The 18,064-nt window shown below is 38.7% G+C and overlaps 1 protein-coding gene across 8 annotated transcripts in view; it reads right to left on the bottom strand.

Moving 5' to 3' along the window:
- Window positions 1–1,321: 1,321 nt before the first annotated feature.
- Window positions 1,322–18,064, bottom strand: part of Fbxl4 (F-box and leucine-rich repeat protein 4) — a 76,566-nt gene continuing 59,823 nt past the window's right edge. For 2 of the 8 annotated variants that reach the window (NR_104380.1, NM_172988.4), the window contains exons 7-9: window positions 12,625–12,696; window positions 7,951–8,263; window positions 1,322–1,846 (exon numbers count right to left, since the gene is read on the bottom strand). Coding sequence is in view for 3 of the 8 variants with exons in the window: in NM_172988.4 (NP_766576.1) it covers window positions 1,683–1,846; window positions 7,951–8,263; window positions 12,625–12,696 (549 nt within the window). In the remaining 5 variants the exon portion in view is untranslated. The other 6 variants (NR_104379.1, NR_104378.1, XM_006537953.3 and 3 more) reach the window with 6 other exon arrangements.

The following is an 18,064-nucleotide window of genomic DNA, read 5'->3' as shown; positions in this document are numbered from 1 at the left end:
GTAGCTTGAACAGGGTGGTGATTCTCATACTCTTTCAATGGAGAGATTGTGTTCATCTTAACTACTTTAAATTTCATATTATATTCTTAGAATCTAAATAAGAATAAACACAGTAATAGTAATGTATGATATTCACACTTTTAAAGTGTGACAACTCAAAATTCATACATTAGTTGTTAAATAAATATATGCTGAATGCCTGCCATTTGCTTATGTATAAATTTAGTAGCTTAACACCTTTGAATGAAAAAGTGCCCTTATATATGTACTAGTGAGAGTATCTTACAAACTGCCTGAAGATACTGTCTGATAATGCGCTTTTTGTAAATGAATTATGCTATGAGAACATTTCAACTATTGCTATCCAAACACTTCTTGCAATGATGAGAAGGTTCTTCATCCACATGCCCAACATGGTAGCTACTAGCTGGCCTCATTCAACTAATGAGCAATAAGAAACTGACAGTTCAGACACAGAAACTGCATTTGAAATTAAAATACAATTAAGTGGATAATCAAACAGCGCAAACCGACGGAATTACTGCAGGGCACGTGGATATTAGAATATCACATTTCTGTGTTGGGTAGAAAAACTCTGTTATACTACAGGGTTAATAGGGCCCCTGAATGCCACAATGCATTTTTGTCTACTTTCTAAAGAGGAGAAAGAATTCAATAAATTCATTATGTAACAAATTTTTCCTCTCCTCCTCCTGATCCTGAACTACAGCTGAATTTTAATTACTTAAGTTTTGAATTATAGAAAAATATAAATGAATCCATATATACATAGTTATACAAATAACTGAGAAGCCCGAAGCCTCCAAGGCATATGTATCTGTAAGGCACTTGTTCAGCAGTTAGAAAACTACTTCAGTTAGTAGTTTATGTCTTATACTTGAATCTGCCTATGTTTTTATATATCCAGCAGTCAAAGAAAAATATGAAAAAATAAGATAAAAGTGGGAAAACTACTAATTTTGCAGCTGAACAATTAATATGTCAGCTTGAAAACAATCTCATTTAGAAGCAAAAGCAGTCTTCTGATGCCGGGTCTGAGGCCAGCCTGGGTTACACGGAAAGCCTTGCGTCAAAGTAAATAACTAAACTAAGTCAACAACAACAAAACAATTATATTAAAGCGAGTCTCTCCCTCCAGCTGATTTTTTTCACTTCCTTTTTCGGTGCTTTAGCGTGAGGTAAGCACTGTGATGCTGAGCTATAACTTCAGTGTTCTCACTCTCAACATCTCTCCCAGTCTGTGTAACAAGCAACACCCTTGCCAGGTCATAAGGCTTAATAAAGATTCTTAACAAAGAAAGATGTGCAAAATCAACTTTATTTTTCATAAATATTATGATCACTTTATTTTTCAAAGTATTCCTTTAAAATAAATTAGAATATTTCCATATTATTCCTTTAACATACAATTACTGATTAAAGCATACCACTGATCAACATAATGGGAAATAATATCAGAGATTACACATTCCTAAAGAAAAGTGCTGTAATATTTTAGAGAGCATTCTTTACATTTTTACTTGATTCAGTGGACAATTTTACATTTTCCTTTAAATTCTATAAATGTCTTAATTCTCATCATTATAAAAACCAAACAAACAGAAGAGCCACCCCCACAAGAAGCCACCAAAGCATGATTGTAGTGACAGAGCAGTATGAACTCATTGAGTAAAGCTCTTCTTTATGAAGACTTTCGGAAAGCTCGCGTTGAGCTCTAACACAGCCTTGTTATCAATCTGGGAACAGAAGGACACGTCAAGTAGGGAAAGATCTTTGCAAGATTCCAGGAGTTTTCTCAAGGATGCTGGACTTACCATTCTTGTTCCTGTTTAAAAAAAAACAAAGCATTTATTAAAAAAAACACATACTAATAATGAGCTCCTTTACCTTATTTAAGCTCATGTAAAATAAATAAACTATTAAAGCAAAGCACTTTTAAAAACAAAATACTTTATATTAAATGGTTCTGCTTAACAAAAGTAAAACTGGATATTCTCAGACAACTTGACAGTGGGAATCTGAACCTTGCGGATTCTCTTCTGTCCACCGTCTGTTTCTTTTGCTACTTTAATGCTCCTGACTGCCCACTCCCTTACTTCATTACCCAAAGGTAAAAGGATATTCACATCTCACCTTACTTAACTCACGGCAACTCGTGTGGTGCCCATTAGACAGCGATGCTGCTATTTCACCCTCCAATCACAACGGAGCAACTATCCTAACAGTTTTGAAAACCTGTTTCAGGCCTGGGAACAAACAATGGGCAGGACATGTCTGCTTTAGGGCACCACTGACCAGGGCATAAAACAAACGACATAACACAGCTCACTGTCTTATGGTGGCTGGCTGGAAGGTAGATCAAGGATGGCAAATAACTTCTGCCTGTGTCAATTTGGAGTATCATAGGTTATCCAGTTGGAAGGTAAATTTCATTAATTATGAAAGGCATCTAACACACGATAGACACTTAAAAAATACCAAGTGTTACATGAGTCTAAGAGATGCTCTTTATAAAATACACCCTGGTTTAATTACAGCTTTTCTGGAGGAAAGAATCACCATCATAACATATGCATATACACTGACAAAGGCATTAGGATTGGACCATTCTGTTTCTACCATGCGGGGTCCAGACCTGTAACCTTGTGTACGCTAAGCAAGAGCTCTATACTAATCCACACCCCCAGACCACAATAACACAAACCTCATTCTGTGGAAGTACTTTCCACACCCATTACTCTCACAGTATCCAGAGCGGCAATGATAAGGAACTTCCTGCCACCTGTCTGCACCAGGTTTCAAGCTAAACCTGTCCAGACTCCCCCTGGAATTGGGATTTGGCAAAGCCATCACTGTCCATAAATACCAATGCCCAAGGACATAGAAAGCTGGGATGGCACTGCTGTGTTTGGCTGTGCACCCAGGGCAGCAGGGATGGCTTTTATGAGGAGAGACCAGGCATAAACAGGAGGGAAGCAGCTATCTTTTCAAATACACACTAATGTGCTGCAGAGGACGGGGCAGGAGGAACATGTAGGACAGGAAAGGGAGAGCCTGGGGCAGCACACACAAGACCTTCACAAGTGCAAACCTATTGGGAGTCCAGCACTGAGAGAGAGGAGAATACACAGGCTCACACCCGTAAGCTAAGAGACTTCAACTGATACCTAGTGGCAGAGTGAAATCAGTTTCCTCGAATTCAGTGCCCACTGCATGTATCAACCACACTTGAGAGCAGGGCCCATGCCTAGGAGTAGTGGGTCAATACAGAACAGACTCCATGTTACTTTGGTGGACTTTTGGCTTCATTTTGGCATTCTTTTTTGTCTGGTGTTTTGTTTATTTCTTTTGATTTTTGTTTTTGTGGGGATTTTTGTTTTATTTTTGGTGCGCGAGAAAGAGAACACATAAAGCTGGGTGGGTGGGAACCTGGGAAGAATTTTGGAATAGCGGAGGAAGAAAAACATGATCAAAGAATTATTATTTTTTTTTAAAGGAGAAGGGAAGAAAATGGCTCAATGCCTTTTGATAGCTGATCCCTGCTGAGGTCTGACTGTACCTTCTAAGCATGGGATTTGAGGGATAAAACTGTATCTTCATAATATTTTATATCAAATGGGCTTCAATTAAGTGAGATCAGATGTCCATTGCTCAGTTAGTGTGACTGACTCCTTTGTGGTTCTATAATATCTCTTTCAGACTATGAGTATTGTTCATAGTTACTTTACAGCTTGTATTGTTTTTAGGAAAGAGCTGTGAAATGGGTTTTAAATAACAAAGCGCTATCCAGTAAAGCGAACCTTGCATCACAGTAAAAGGCTGTGGCTGACTTTTATCATTCTTGGGAACCATGATGGTTTTTGGAAGTTTTCAAAATATTTCTACATATCCTGGAACTTTTAAAATATTATAAAAGAGCTAAGATAAGTTAAGCAGAAGACAGGTCAGAAGGAAAAGAAATAAGAAAATGAGACTCGCACAGAAGCACAGAGACTGACTACAGGACCAACATCTCAGGCCTGCGGCTTGGTTCTATCTCTTAGGAAATGCTGGGTTTCATCTATGAAAAGACAATGCTATAACTCCCTTAGCTGTGAAGATCAGGCAAAATATTTCACAAATTAAGCAGTTGGTCCAAAGTGTATAAATTTTGTATGACTGCCTGCTTAAGGTTATTCACAATCAGTCATGTACAACAATATAAGCATCATCTATGAATGTATCATAAACCTGGACACGGAGAAATTTGAACCAAAACCAAACCCAGATGCTGAAAAGCTTCAGGTTTTCCCTTGATGAATATTAAATACAGAGAAAAGTATATGCAAGCACTTTGGAGACTCATTTTTATCAGCACTGACATATTGCAAAAGACAGTTCAAGTGCTGAGTTCATATACTCTATCATGATGTGTGGGCAAAATAATACCAGTGGCCACACTGCTGGTGCCTCTGGCATGGATTCCTTGTGAACAAATGCAGTGAAGGTAAATGGAATTCCAGGATTCTGAACAATTCTCAACAGTGCTGCCTTGTGGAAGAACAACTCCTAAAATCTAGAATTGCCAGGGGCAGTGATTTAAGGTTTTTTTGTTTTTGTTTTTTTAAATTCAGAGTTTAACAATAAAAAATTTAAAAATCCAAGTTGAATTCATTTTACAAATGTATTTATTTTCTATCTTTAATAAAAATGGATAACATGAGTCGTACAAATCTGACTGTACAAAAACTTGTTAATTATTTAGAGTACATAAAGCTTTTGGAAAGTTCAATTATGAGATTATGTTGCTGCACTGAGAAACTCACCATTTCTCTCTGTCTCTCTGTCTCTCTCTCTCTCTCTGTCAATGTATCTTATACTTTCTACCAAGCAGTATTATCAGGACAAATATTTACTGCAAATTGACTTGGCTTCTTTGCAAAAGGTCTACAATTAGGTTTTAAGTCAAGGCTTTTTAACAAATGTATGGAAGAAATCCATCATATCCAACAGGAACAACAACAACCTTAATACTAATAGAGAGAAAAGAAGAAATAGTAACCCAACAATGCAGAAGACAACTAATAAAATTAAGTAGTAAAATTAATGTATTAAATTACTAATTACTTACTACAAATAATAAGTAAGCAATCAAGAATTAGTAAGCATCTCTCACAAATAACCTTAAGGGTAACCTGTCTTAACTCACCAATGAAGAGACTGGCTAGATGACCACACTAAAACATTAGCTTCCTTTTTCTGTTGTATTCAAGACACATACCTCACTGGTAAAGACACCCACAGACCAAGAGTCAAAGTACAGAAGTCAATCTATCAAGCAAAAAGAATCCAAAACCAAGCTGGCTTAAATGTTCTAATATCTAATAAAGTAGACTTTAAACCAAAGCTAGGCAGAATAGATAATGAAGGCCAATACATATTAGAAACTATGAAAATTAATACCAATAAAATGTATATGTATGTATGTATGTATGTATGTATGTATGTATGTATGTATGTATATATACACTAAATTTTGGAAGCTGTGATTTCAGAAACTGAGCACTAAGGAGCATAAGTATGGTGGGTACAATAAAATAATACTAGGAGACTTTCATATCTCTTGTCATCTTAGTTAGGACAAAGTAAAAATCAACAATGCAGTTTCAGACTTAAACTACTTGAAAATTTGATTAAGCAGTTTATCTACACTGTTCCAATGGAACACAGTCTTCTCATCCGCCTATGGAACAATCTAGAGGTAGTCACATTTTGGACCACAAAGAAAATATTAACAAACACATAGGACTTGAAATAACTTTCCATTTCATCACAGTGGAATAAAACTAGAATCAACACGAAGAAAAACTATAGAAATTCTTGGGGACTGAACATTTTTGAGTGATAAATAGAGTCGATTTTTTAAAATTCCTATAATCAAATGAAATTTAAAGCACAACATACCAGAATCTAGAAAAACAGTTCAGGTAGTTCTAAGAGGAAAGCTTAAATATTTTTTTTTACATTAAAAAAAATCCCTCAAACAATTTACCTATTGATGCCTTGGAAGATTCATTCAAAAACACTAGGTAGCAAAAAAGAGGGGAGATCAAGATACAAATTAATGGAAACTAAAATAACAATACATGAAATCAAAGATGAAAACAGAGGTAGGAGTAATTCCAGTGAAAACCAATAACACTAGGAAATGCCTAGAAAATGTTTGAGAAAAGAAAGATCTAGAAGAATGTGTAGGTGATGTAGCAGAATTAAATCAAGAGTGTGTAAGCAACTTAGATCCATAACAAGAAATACAATTGAGACATTAATAAGAAGAAAAAAAGTCTTCCCAGAAAGGCAGGCCAATACCAGATGGATTCACCACTAAATTCAACCAAACCCTTAAGGAAATGATAAAGACAAACACTCCTCCAAATGCTCTACAACATGGAAAAGAAAGGAAAGCTATCAGACTCACTATATACAGCCACTGTTACCCTGTTATTTAAACTGGATAAGGTCACAGCAACAACAAAAGCCCTACAGAACAATTTTTCTGATGAACACAGTTGCAACAATTGCCAATAACACATATTAGAAAGAACCCTCTTCAATAAATGGTTCTAGGAAAACTCGCTGCTCACCTATAGAAGAAATGAAACTAGATCCCCATCTCTTTTCCTCCACAATAATCAATTCAAAATGGATCAAAGACCTTAAAGGAAGACTTCTGAGCGTGCCAGAAGAAAACACAGGGAAAACACTTTAAAATGTAGGTATAGGCAAGGACTTTTTGAAAAAGACTCCAATATCCAATACAGAAAACAACCCCAAGATATATTTGGATTCTAAGATATCTATTCCAGATAGGATTACATGAAATTTAAAAACTTCAGCGTAACAGAGGAAATAATCACTAGAATAGAGACAGCTTACAGAATGGGAAGATAAAAATCTTTGCCAACTGTACATTGGAAAGGAGGCTGGAACCTATATAAGGAAATAATCAACACCAGAAGAAGCCATCTAGTTGGCTAATGCACTAAGCAGATAGTCTCAAAAGAAGAAGTACAATTATCTGAAAAGGTGTTCAACATCTTTAACCACCAAGGAAACACAGAAGACAACTACTTTAAGCTTACCCACCCAACCCCTGACTCGGGAAGAATGGCTTTCAGCAAGCAAACAAATGACAACACGTGCCAGCCAATGTTGGTTATGAGGAAAGAGGAGCCCTTATACTGTATGGATGAGAGCATAAACTGGTACAGCCACTGAGGCTCTGAAAAGACTCCACCACACTACTCCTGAAGGACTTAGGTCAACACGCAACAGAGATATGTTCATATCCATGTTTATTGATGCACTGTTCACAGCAGTGACAGCAACCAGCCTAGATGTCCAGCAATGGACCAAGGCATGAAGAAATGAAAATCCTGGTAAATATATGAATGCAATTTTATGCAGCTATGAAGAAAGTATGAAACCATCACATTTGCATGAAAATGCATACACATTTGCACAAACCCTCTCAAGATAATTATGCTAAGTAAAATAAACCAGACTACAAGAGGCAAATACCACAGGTTCTCTCTCACATGTGTATTCTTGATTTACATTCATACATATGTGTGCATGCTTAATTAAGGATTCCTCTGATAGTAGAAAGGAGACTGTGGGGAGAGGAGAAGAAACATTACGGGAGTATAGAGCGGGAAGAGTAATGGAATACATTTGACATGAAAGCAAAAGCAGGTCTTACTTGGGAGAAAGTAGAGCCCAGGAAGGTGGCTCTGGTGTAGTGGAAGAAAAGAAAGGGGGATGAGTAAGAATAAAGTAAAATGATATTTAGATATAAAAATCCCATTAAAACGCCATCATTTTGTATGCAAACTTAAAAATCTTTATATATTCTACTCTTACAAAACTATTTATATATTCTACTCTTACCTAATATGTCCAGTTGCTGTAATCTGGTACAATTAGATGCCAGTTCTTCTATGTCTGTGTCACACACAGACCTGTTAGCTGTAAGAAAGAGTTTCTGCAAGTTTGGGAGCTGGCGTGCCAGTCTGACAAAGCACCCAGTGCTGCTCTGAAGGGTGGGGCACCAGCCAAGGTCAAGTTCCTCAAGAAGAACACAGCCAGAAGCCAACTCTGCTATCCCATTCTCGGTGATATTCTTGCATCTCCACAGATCCAAAGTCCGCAGGTTTTTACACTTGGCTCCTATCATGCTGGCTATCACATCATAATCTTCAATCTGGAAAGCAAATAGTTCCAAGTTCTACATGTCACAGACAGAAAGATAAATTGCCTAGAACATTCTTAATCATTTCTTATTGCTGCTTTCAAAGAGACACACCCATGTCCTGGTTAATGCACATTTGCTTACCCATCCCAAAGCTCTCGGTGCTTCATAAAAGGTGAGAGTAAAGAGCTAAGCAGATCACTCATCTAGTGGGGAGCTTGTCGTGTGCATGGGAGGACCTGAGTATCATCCCCAGCACCCATGGAGAACCCGGGGTGGTCACAAGCACCTGTGATCAGAGCACTGAGAGATACAGGGCTACAACTGGGGCTCCATGGCCAGAGAGTTTAGCCAAATTGGTGAATTTTGGGTTCAGTGAGAAACCCTGCCTCAAAAATACAGAAAAGTGCTATTGAAGATATCCACATTAACATCTGGGTGACAATGACCTCTGTCTACACATGTATGTGCATGTACATTTTCACATACAAATGCACACTTATACACACAAAGCAAAAAAATCACATAAGATCCATGTAATAGAACTGGATAGAATATTAATGAATTAAATTCCAAAGCCACCCTGAGCCCCTCAAGAACAATCTGATGAGTACTTCTGCCTACTGTTTTAACACTGCCACAGCTACCTGTTGGCAGCGTCCAGTTTCTTTTGTATGATTAATGTACTTAGCTGGTTATTTTATCTTTCCCTGGCAAAGATATATGTTTTGGTAGTCTCTAAAACTGTGTGGAAATGCTGTAACTACTAGTTAGGATAATAGTTTGGGGTTAAGTATGAATTTATAGACTAAACATACAATACAAAAGGACTTTAGACTATCATATGCTAACCAGTGTTAAGGACTAAAGTCTCCAGGACTTACTTCATGATACAGATAAGCACTTAGTAACCAAGGACCTACCATAAAGAAGAGAGCTTGACTAGAGGCTAACAATTAACCGAACACCTAAGGAAATGCAAGCGGGTTCCAGACAACTTTAAATTACTTCAAGAAACACCAAATAGTGCAAAGAACTCATGGACTCTGCTTACTTACCCATTAAATTGCATAAAGAAACAAAATCAATGTTAACAAAATATCTTCTCTAGTTGTAACAACACTACCATTTCAACATGTTACCAATATCAAGTTATTACAATATTTTACATTTTTCATACTAAGCTTTCAAAAGTTGGCTTGTATGTTGTATTTACATCATACAAAATAGAAACTAGTATATTTCCAACTGGCCATCAGCTACCAGACTTGACAGCATAGCAGTAGAAGCTAGTTATGAATGTAGAGTGTTCAGGGCATTACATATGTTCTCTTCCTACACACTTGTTCCTCATCATGGGCCTGACTAGGTAGAGAGTAAAGGCAGAACTACACTCATTCAGGTTTTTACTTTTACTCCTAATTTAAATGGCTCCCATGATGACTCCGAATATAGACTATATTTCTTACCTTCCCATGCTACAAAGTGAGCCATATGACTAAGTTCTGGATAGTTAGGAAATAAGTCTGCAAAGGACCGATACTTCTAGAAAGAATCCTGAAGGGAGGAAGGGTACTGTGCCTTTGCCCAGTCTACAGTTTGACATGGGAACGAGATGACCAGAGCTCTAGTCCTAACCTTGAGCTCCAATGTGTGAACATACAGTCTTCAAGAGCAGAGTCTAGACCTCTCAGCGGAATGTGGAGTCCCATTCACAAACCAGCCTGGATTGTTCACCTCCTACAGTCCATTTATAGATTAGAGAAATAAACAACCTTGTAGAAATAGTCACTGGTAGGTTTTAACTTAATTTTAATTGGTATGTTTGCTTACAAACTTGATAATATTTTCAAGACAAAAGACTGAATTATTAAATTATTAATGAATTATCAAAGCAAGCTTCATATTACTCTGGGGCTTTACTACCTACATGGCTGCCATTTCCGATTATGATAGATAACAACACTTTAAGTTGGATGAATATGGATGGTGTCCCAGAACCTCTGGAGGGAACATGGCGTCTACAAGGCAGGGTCATGTGTGGTGCTGGCTATAGGCACACTTCCAAAGGGAAAGGAGGCATACAACTCTTCTTAGAGCTAATGTGGCTTATGCTTGAAATGGAGCTGAACACTCCTTGGGGAAGGGGTGCGCTCATGTACAGGAACAGCAGCAACAGCAGAAAAGCCTGGTGGCAAACCAAGCAAAACCAAAGTAGTCAGGAAATGGGTACAGTTGCTGCTGCCAAATTCAGAAACAATTTTCCTGCCAAGGCTGCTGGACATGAGTTCATGTGATACTGTAATGGCTGAGATTTAAACTAAACTTTTAAGCAAAAGCAGACTTGTGTTCTAAAAACAAAACAACCCCCCAAAAGTTTAAATTAAAGAACCATCCATCCATTCAAAAATAACTGTTTTATTCTCTTCACCAATTAAAGGAATAAAACAATTTACAAAGAATGCTAGCACCTGGAAGAGGTCCTAGGTGCATTAGTCGTGCAGATCAGTGTAGTAGCAACTTACTGGTAGCCACACACTTCACTTTAAAACACTTTACTGACAGCTCTGTTTCCCATAGTGAGCTACATTTTAATAGCTGTAATACAGGAATGTGACTTCACTGTTAAGGAAGACTGGGAAGCAAGAGTTAAGCAAAGGCAAATAATTTCTTTATAGGGAGGACACTAGTGTCATTTTGATTAGGAATCCCTGCTCTATTCTCATATGTAAACTCTTTTGTAATTGAAAATTCTTCAGGGCTAATTTTCCACAGATCAACTTTGGAAACACTGAATTAAAATACATGTAATTATGTATCAAAAGATGGCCTAGTCGGCCATCACTGGAAAGAGAGGCCCATTGGACATGCAAACTTTATATGCCCCAGTACAGGGGAACGCCAGGGCCAAAAAGGGGGAGTAGGTGGGTAGGGGAGTGGGGGTGGGTGGGTATGGGGGACTTTTGGTATAGCATTGGAAATGTAAATGAGCTAAATACCTAATAAACAATGGAAAAAAATACATGTAATTTTAACTATGAGTATGTATGTATGTATGTATGTATGTATGTATGTATGTATGTATGTGTGTACGTATACACACACACACAAATTCCAACTCAAGCTGTGGCCAGAGGCCTGATTTCCCAGAAAAAGATGTTGCAATTTAAGAGTAGGGTGGTAATAACAAACAATAGAATATTTTGAGTAAAATTAAATAGGGCACTTACTAACCTTAGTGGGGCAGGCAAGCAATATGTAGTCAAGCAGCTGGTCTGTTGTCATAGAAACTGCCATCGAGGGCCACTGGGATCCTTTAGAAGAGCTACTAGAGGGCTCCAAAGAAGACTACAAGGTTGCTTACAAACGTAGGAATTGGACTTGAAGTACATGAATCTAGTAGGTTCCCAAGACTGACCCAGGAAACTGGAACTGTTTGGGTCCATGCTTGCACTTTATAGGACCTAAGCACTGGGACTACAGAACACAAGAGGTGGAAATACCTTACATACATCCCCTATAAAAGGTTTCTCTAGGCTATACTGTAAATTTCTGGACATATTTGAACCAAATGGTAAACTATAAAGATGTCCAATTAGGATCTAAAACTAGAATACCAGATTTCTCTGACTGTTCTCATTTAGGGCCCACTACTAAGTGGTTGCAATGTTGGACAGGTCTGGAAATCTCTTACATGTGCTTTGGTTGTAGGTACCGGAGGATATAATAATGGATTGCTCCATAGGAAGACTCACTTCTGTGCATGTGTAGGTGTGCACACACAGGTCCCAACAGTTCAACTGTCCTTAAGTCTTAGAATAACCCATAGACCATGGAATTATTTAGTTTAGATGAAACACGTTTTACTCTTCTCATTACCTCTTCTATAGACATATAGAAGTTTAAGGCTTAGAGATGTTTTCTAACCTAAGAATCCAGCATCTGGACTTCACAGAATAGTAAAACTTTAAAAAGAACAAATAAAACACAGCTGAGTCCCAATACAGGGCATTGATCTTTCTATTGTGCCTGACAAAGGAGTAAAAAAACCCACAGTAATCACACACCTACGTTCTACCATATTTCTGAGAATTAATCTCAGGACTGAAATGGAGTTTTGTGAATATCTCACTAAACCACTGATATCTGGGTGTGATATCTGCCCAACAGCAAACCAGCTGGAGACACGGTGCTCCCTTGTTTTATGGTAAAGGTAAGTCCTTCAAAGACACCCTCCAATTTAAGGGAAAAAAATGTTTGAATGTTGGGCAAAAGTATACGGATATGAATGTGGTGGGGTGGGTCGGGTAAAGCTCACCCATGGGGACAAAGAGAAGCAAGCCATTGAGTGTGAAGACTTTTCAAGTGCTTACCATCACACAGCTGCCCAGGCTGAGGTGCTGAAGCTCTGCACAGAAGTTCAAAATGCTCAGTAGTGCTGTTTGCTGCCATCAGGGAGCACATCAGAGGCAAAGGCGGCAAGTGAATGAACGAGAAACAAAGAGAAGGGGTCAATTAGACATTAAAGGCTGTCACTGCTTTTCCTGAAATACAGCTGAAAACCTAGGTTACAGAGTCCACAAATGCCATTTAATGAGTCCCCAGGTGCTCCCACCATTGACTGGCTTGGTTTCAAGGTAATCATTAGCAGTCTCCATGTAAGTCATCACTTAGTACGGTTTTACATAGTCTAAAGACATCTGTATTCCCCACGGCCTATCAGTTTATTTCTCAGGTAAGCATTTGGAGTCTGCTTAAGAGCAATGGGGGAGAGATCGAGAGCTAGAACTAGAGAGAGAGTGTACAAGCAAGAGTGACAGGGAGGGGGGAGCAACCCCAGGGGGCTGGTGACACTTCTGAAGAGCAGCAGCAGCTCTGACATTCACTGATCAGCTGCAGTCTGATGGAACTGCCAATAGAGTCACCCCAAATCAGGGCTGGGCTGGTGACTTTAATGTCAAAGGATTCTCTTTGCTGACAAAGATACCAACAACCATTGAGCACCTGTCAGTAGCAGATGCTGACGGAACCATATCTCACATGCACTTTCTAGTCATGTTTCTGCCATTTAATCCCATCTATCCTCTGCAATAAAAATGTCTGACCACTAAACATCCAAAGGTATGCTAGACAGATGTATAATCACAAGAACTAAAATACCATTTTCAGTTGCGTGCTTGTGCGCGTGTGTGTGTACACAAATGTACACAAAGAGGTGTGTGTGTGTACACAAATGTACACAAAGAGGCCAGAGAAGGATTTCTACTTTCTTCCTCTCTCTCTATCTCCACCTTACTGCTTTGAGTCAGGGTCTGTCACTGAACGGAAGCTTGTCACTTCACATAGAGTGGCCGGCCAGGGAGCTCCTGGGATCTGCCTGTATTCTCCTTGCTCTACCCCAGTGCTGCGTTTCCAGGTATATGAGGCCATTCTCTGCTGTTTACATAGGTATAGAGGTTTGAACTTAAGTCCTTATACTTGTGCATCAAGTGCTCTTAGCCATGGAACCATATTGTAAGCTCCTACAAATACATTTAACGTGCCAATTCATCTCATGACATGCCTGTCCTCAACAAATGTAAAAAAAAAAAAAAAAAAAAAAAGAAAAAGAAAAAGGCATTCCAGTTTCTCTTCTTAGGAAAAAAGCTATTCAAATGTGATGTGCAGAGCAAACTTTCTTTTTATACACTTAAATTGTTTTTGTAACAAATTAAGCTATTAACAAATTATTAAATTTTATATGTATTCAGAAAGGGAAAAGGATCGCTGAGGGAGGAGAGGAGGTCTGACTAAACCCCAGATAATTCTCAATAGCACTGTGGTAATGAAGTACTTCCTGCAAAGCAAAATCACTTAAAGCCAAATAAAATACGAATTACAGAAAGCATTAGAAAATACTAGATTTCAGTCTATTACCCCACTGAGTATTTTTTAAAGCTAAGCGAAAGTTTATCTTGGTTTTATACCTTGTTTCTAATATAACATAATACTTGTAAGACACTCTTATGTAATTTTTAGCATGTGAACACTAGATAGGCCACATCAAGTTAACTTAAAGGGTCTTTGAAGTGCTTCACTCTATTACCCAACTAGCAGTGCGATGACATCACACTTGTCTTCACTATGTATTGCTTCTTTTTTAACAAGATCGTACTGTCTATACTAATTTTCACTTTCAATCCTATTTCCCTGACACTCCTACTTCCTTTCTTCTGTAACTTCTGTTCAATAAACACTAGACTCTCCCAAGTACCAGTGTTTGTAGTGGTTTGAAAAATACGTCCACATTTATCACAGACAGCAGCCTTCCAGGCACAGAGCTGACTTTGTTTTCAGAGTGACTCATTAATAAACTGTGTGCAGTGGAGGTGACTGGTGATGGGATATGACTGAGTCACAGGGTTCACAGATATTTGATCAAATATTACACACTTAGGCTAACACTTAAATAAGTGGATGAAGCAGACTGCCCTCCCTAATGTGCCATCAAATCAGTTTAAGGCTTGAACAGAATAAAAGGAAGAGAGAGACCCACGGTCTGAAAAAGAATTCTGCAGGTTCCCAGGGAGTGAGCCTGGAAGATGGTTCTCCAGACACGGGCAGCTTTGAGATGAACAGAACCCCAGTTGACAACCTGCTGTAGTCTCTCTTGAGGCCTTTTTTGGGTTCCCTTAGAGCCAAAACTACCATGAGGGACACATGAGTCATAGACCTGAGTGAGATAATAAATGTAGTTTGTTTTGGAACAACTGATATATAATGATGTATATAATACAGCGATTGATAGAGTATGACATTTATTAAATGTACAGGGTTCCCTTTGAGGATTAAAAACATGAATTTATAGCAGTACCTGATGTTCAGTGTCTATAAATGAACAGACTCTTCAAATGGTGCTAATTCAGCAATTTATTCTTTGTATACAATTTAGAATTTGTCTCATTTATTCATTTTAAAATCACAAAAAGTTATCATTTATCTCCTAGACTTCAAATCAGTTCATTTCCACAAGTTCTGTTGTTTAGTCTTGTTGCTTACATTCTGTTAATTTCTAGGTTTTGTTTGAGACAGGATCTCACCATGTAGTACTGGCTCTCCTAGAACTTGCTATGCAGACCTGGCTAACCTCAAAGAGCTCCGCCTGTCTCTGCCTCCCCAGTGCTGGAGTTGTGCACCACCATACCCAGCTCCAGCTTGTTTTTAACAGCTGTTTACATTTACTTCTTGGAACCTCACTCCTTACTCCTACATTTTATTTCTTTTTTTTTTCAAATTTTTATTAGATATTTTCTTCATTTACATTTCAAATGCTATCCCAAAAGTCCCCTATACAGACGGACCGCCCTCCCCACCCCCCACCCCCGCCCCGGCTCCCCTACCCACCAACTCCCATTTCTTGGCCCTGGTGTTCCCCTGTACTGGAGCATATAAAGTTTGCAAGACCAAGGGTCCTCTCTTCCCAATGATGGCCGATTAGGCCATCTTCTGATACATATGCAGCTAGAGACACAAGCTCTGGGGGTACTGGTTAGTTCAGAATGTTGTTCCACCTATAGGGTTGCAGACCCCTTCAGCTCCTTGGGTGCTTTCTCTAGCTCCTCCGTTGGGGGCCCTCTTGGACAGCTCCTCTCTAAGACCAGAAATCTTTTCCTAGGACCAGGACTTCTAATAAAGGCGTGAAGATCCCACTGCAGAGCCAGCAGGAACCTTAGCTCCGTTCTGACCATAACAGAATATAGTCCTTTTGGGTTTATCTGTATGGGCGTGAATCCTTTCTCCAAGACTCTCGTTCAACAGCCTGAGGACCCACCATCACTCAGATTGGAGTATCTAAACCTAGGATGGACAGCAATGTTCTGTTGGAATTGTTTGAGATGAACTCTGAGGTGAATTCATTAAATCAAATTACCTGCCTATATGATATGTGTGCAGACCATCCACTGGAAAATGGCTACAAAATAGGGCCATATTCTCAAAACTGGCCCTCCCACAGCAGCCACCAGCTGTGACTAGTACCTCAGTTAGAAGTGAGACTTTTGAGTCCCTTTTTCATCTATACTGATTTACTATTTCTTGCTCTTGGGCAGGTTCTGGCGGGAAGCATATTGACTGAGTTCATGAATACAAAGGTTCTGTGTGACCAGAAGATACTGATTTATAGCAGTCTTCCACAACCTCTGGCTCTTACAAGCTTTCCATCCTTTGTTGGTGGTGATGCTCCATGAAGAGACTGTAACTTTAACGTACAAGCCTAATAGTACATCTTCCTAACTCATTAAAATAACAATTTATCACTTAGTTTATGCTAATTTATTTTATTTTATGTGTATGAATGCTGATGTGAATGTATGGATGTACACTACAACTGTGCCTGGTGTTTGTGGAAGCCAGAAGAGGGCATTGGCTGCCCTGAAACTGTGTTTACAGAGGGTTGGGAGCCATCGAATCCTAGGCTCTCTGCAAGATCAGCAAGTGCTCTTTGCCCCTTAAGTTAAATGCTTTTAGCCAGACAACCCTTCACCTGGCCCAACTTACTTTTGAACCAAGAGTTTAATCTAGAAACATCTTAATACATTCTTTATCTCAACAAAATTTCCCCTCCTTTTAAATTATATTTTTATTATATAAAACAAACTTTAAGTTTAAATATATTTTGATCATATTCTTTCCCTTCCCCAATCCAGATCCCCTCCCTCTCCCTACCCATGAACTTTCTTTCTCAAAAGACAAACAAACCCCCAAACTAACCAAGAAAATAAAACTATATTCAAAAAAAACCAAACCAAAACAAAACCATCAAAACCCACTAAACTGTAACCAAATAAAACCACACAGAAAAAAAAAAAAAAGAAAGAAAAAAAAAAACCACCTGTGTGGTCCACTGTTTGCTGGCCAAGTACTCCTGAACATGAGGCCTGCCCTGGGGGGACCGATGATGTGATGATGTGCCCAGTGCCACTTCACAGCTCACAGCAGGGATAAATGACAGTTCAATTGTTAACCTGTTTTACTCTGCTGGGTAGTTTTCACTTATTCATTCATTTAAAAAATAAAATAAAATAAGATAAAACAAAAACTACCACATCAAGGAAGGACAGGATAAATCATCATCAACAACAAAGAGAACCTAAGAGAAGGTACAAGAATCAGAGACTCACTCGCTTGCACACTCAGAAGTCCTATAAAAGCACTAGACTGGAGACCATGATACACATGCAAAGTCTCGGTACAGGCCGTGTGAATGCTGCTTCAGTCTTGGTGAGGTCATAGGGCCGTTGCCCATGCTGACTCAGAGGGCCTTGTTTGCTTGGTGCTCTCTACCCCCTCTGGTTCTTACACTCTTTCCACTTCTTCCTAGAGGTTCCCTGAACTCTGAGGGGAGGAATTTGATGGAGACATCCCATTTAGGACTGAGTGTCTGAAGTAACTTTAAAATATAGAAAAAACATGTCTGAATATATATGTACTTTGGCAAATATTTTACAAAAATTTAACCAGTGTTCACATTAAATTGGAAATTATAAAAGTTATGAATAATTGAGAAAACTATCATTTTTATCCTGACTTTAAAAAGGAACTATCAGAACAAAAGAAGCTTCCTGTTTAAGGACCTCATTCATCTTTGCTGAAAGAGAGATGTGAGATCAAAGGATTGCAATGTAGAAGGACAGGAATGATGACAAAGAAGGAGATGTTGTAAGGGACTAACAAGGACCCAAAGCAGATAAACCAAAGGCTGGAATACAACAGCAAAGTGCAAATGGAAAAGACCCAATTTTCAATGTTTCCCCCACCCCTCACAGCTAAGTGGTG

This window comes from Mus musculus, chromosome 4 (genome assembly GCF_000001635.26).
Source record: "Mus musculus strain C57BL/6J chromosome 4, GRCm38.p6 C57BL/6J".
Classification (NCBI taxonomy): Eukaryota; Metazoa; Chordata; class Mammalia; order Rodentia; family Muridae; genus Mus; species Mus musculus.
Note: the sequence above shows the minus strand (reverse complement) of the source record. Positions and strands in the feature narration are given on the sequence as shown.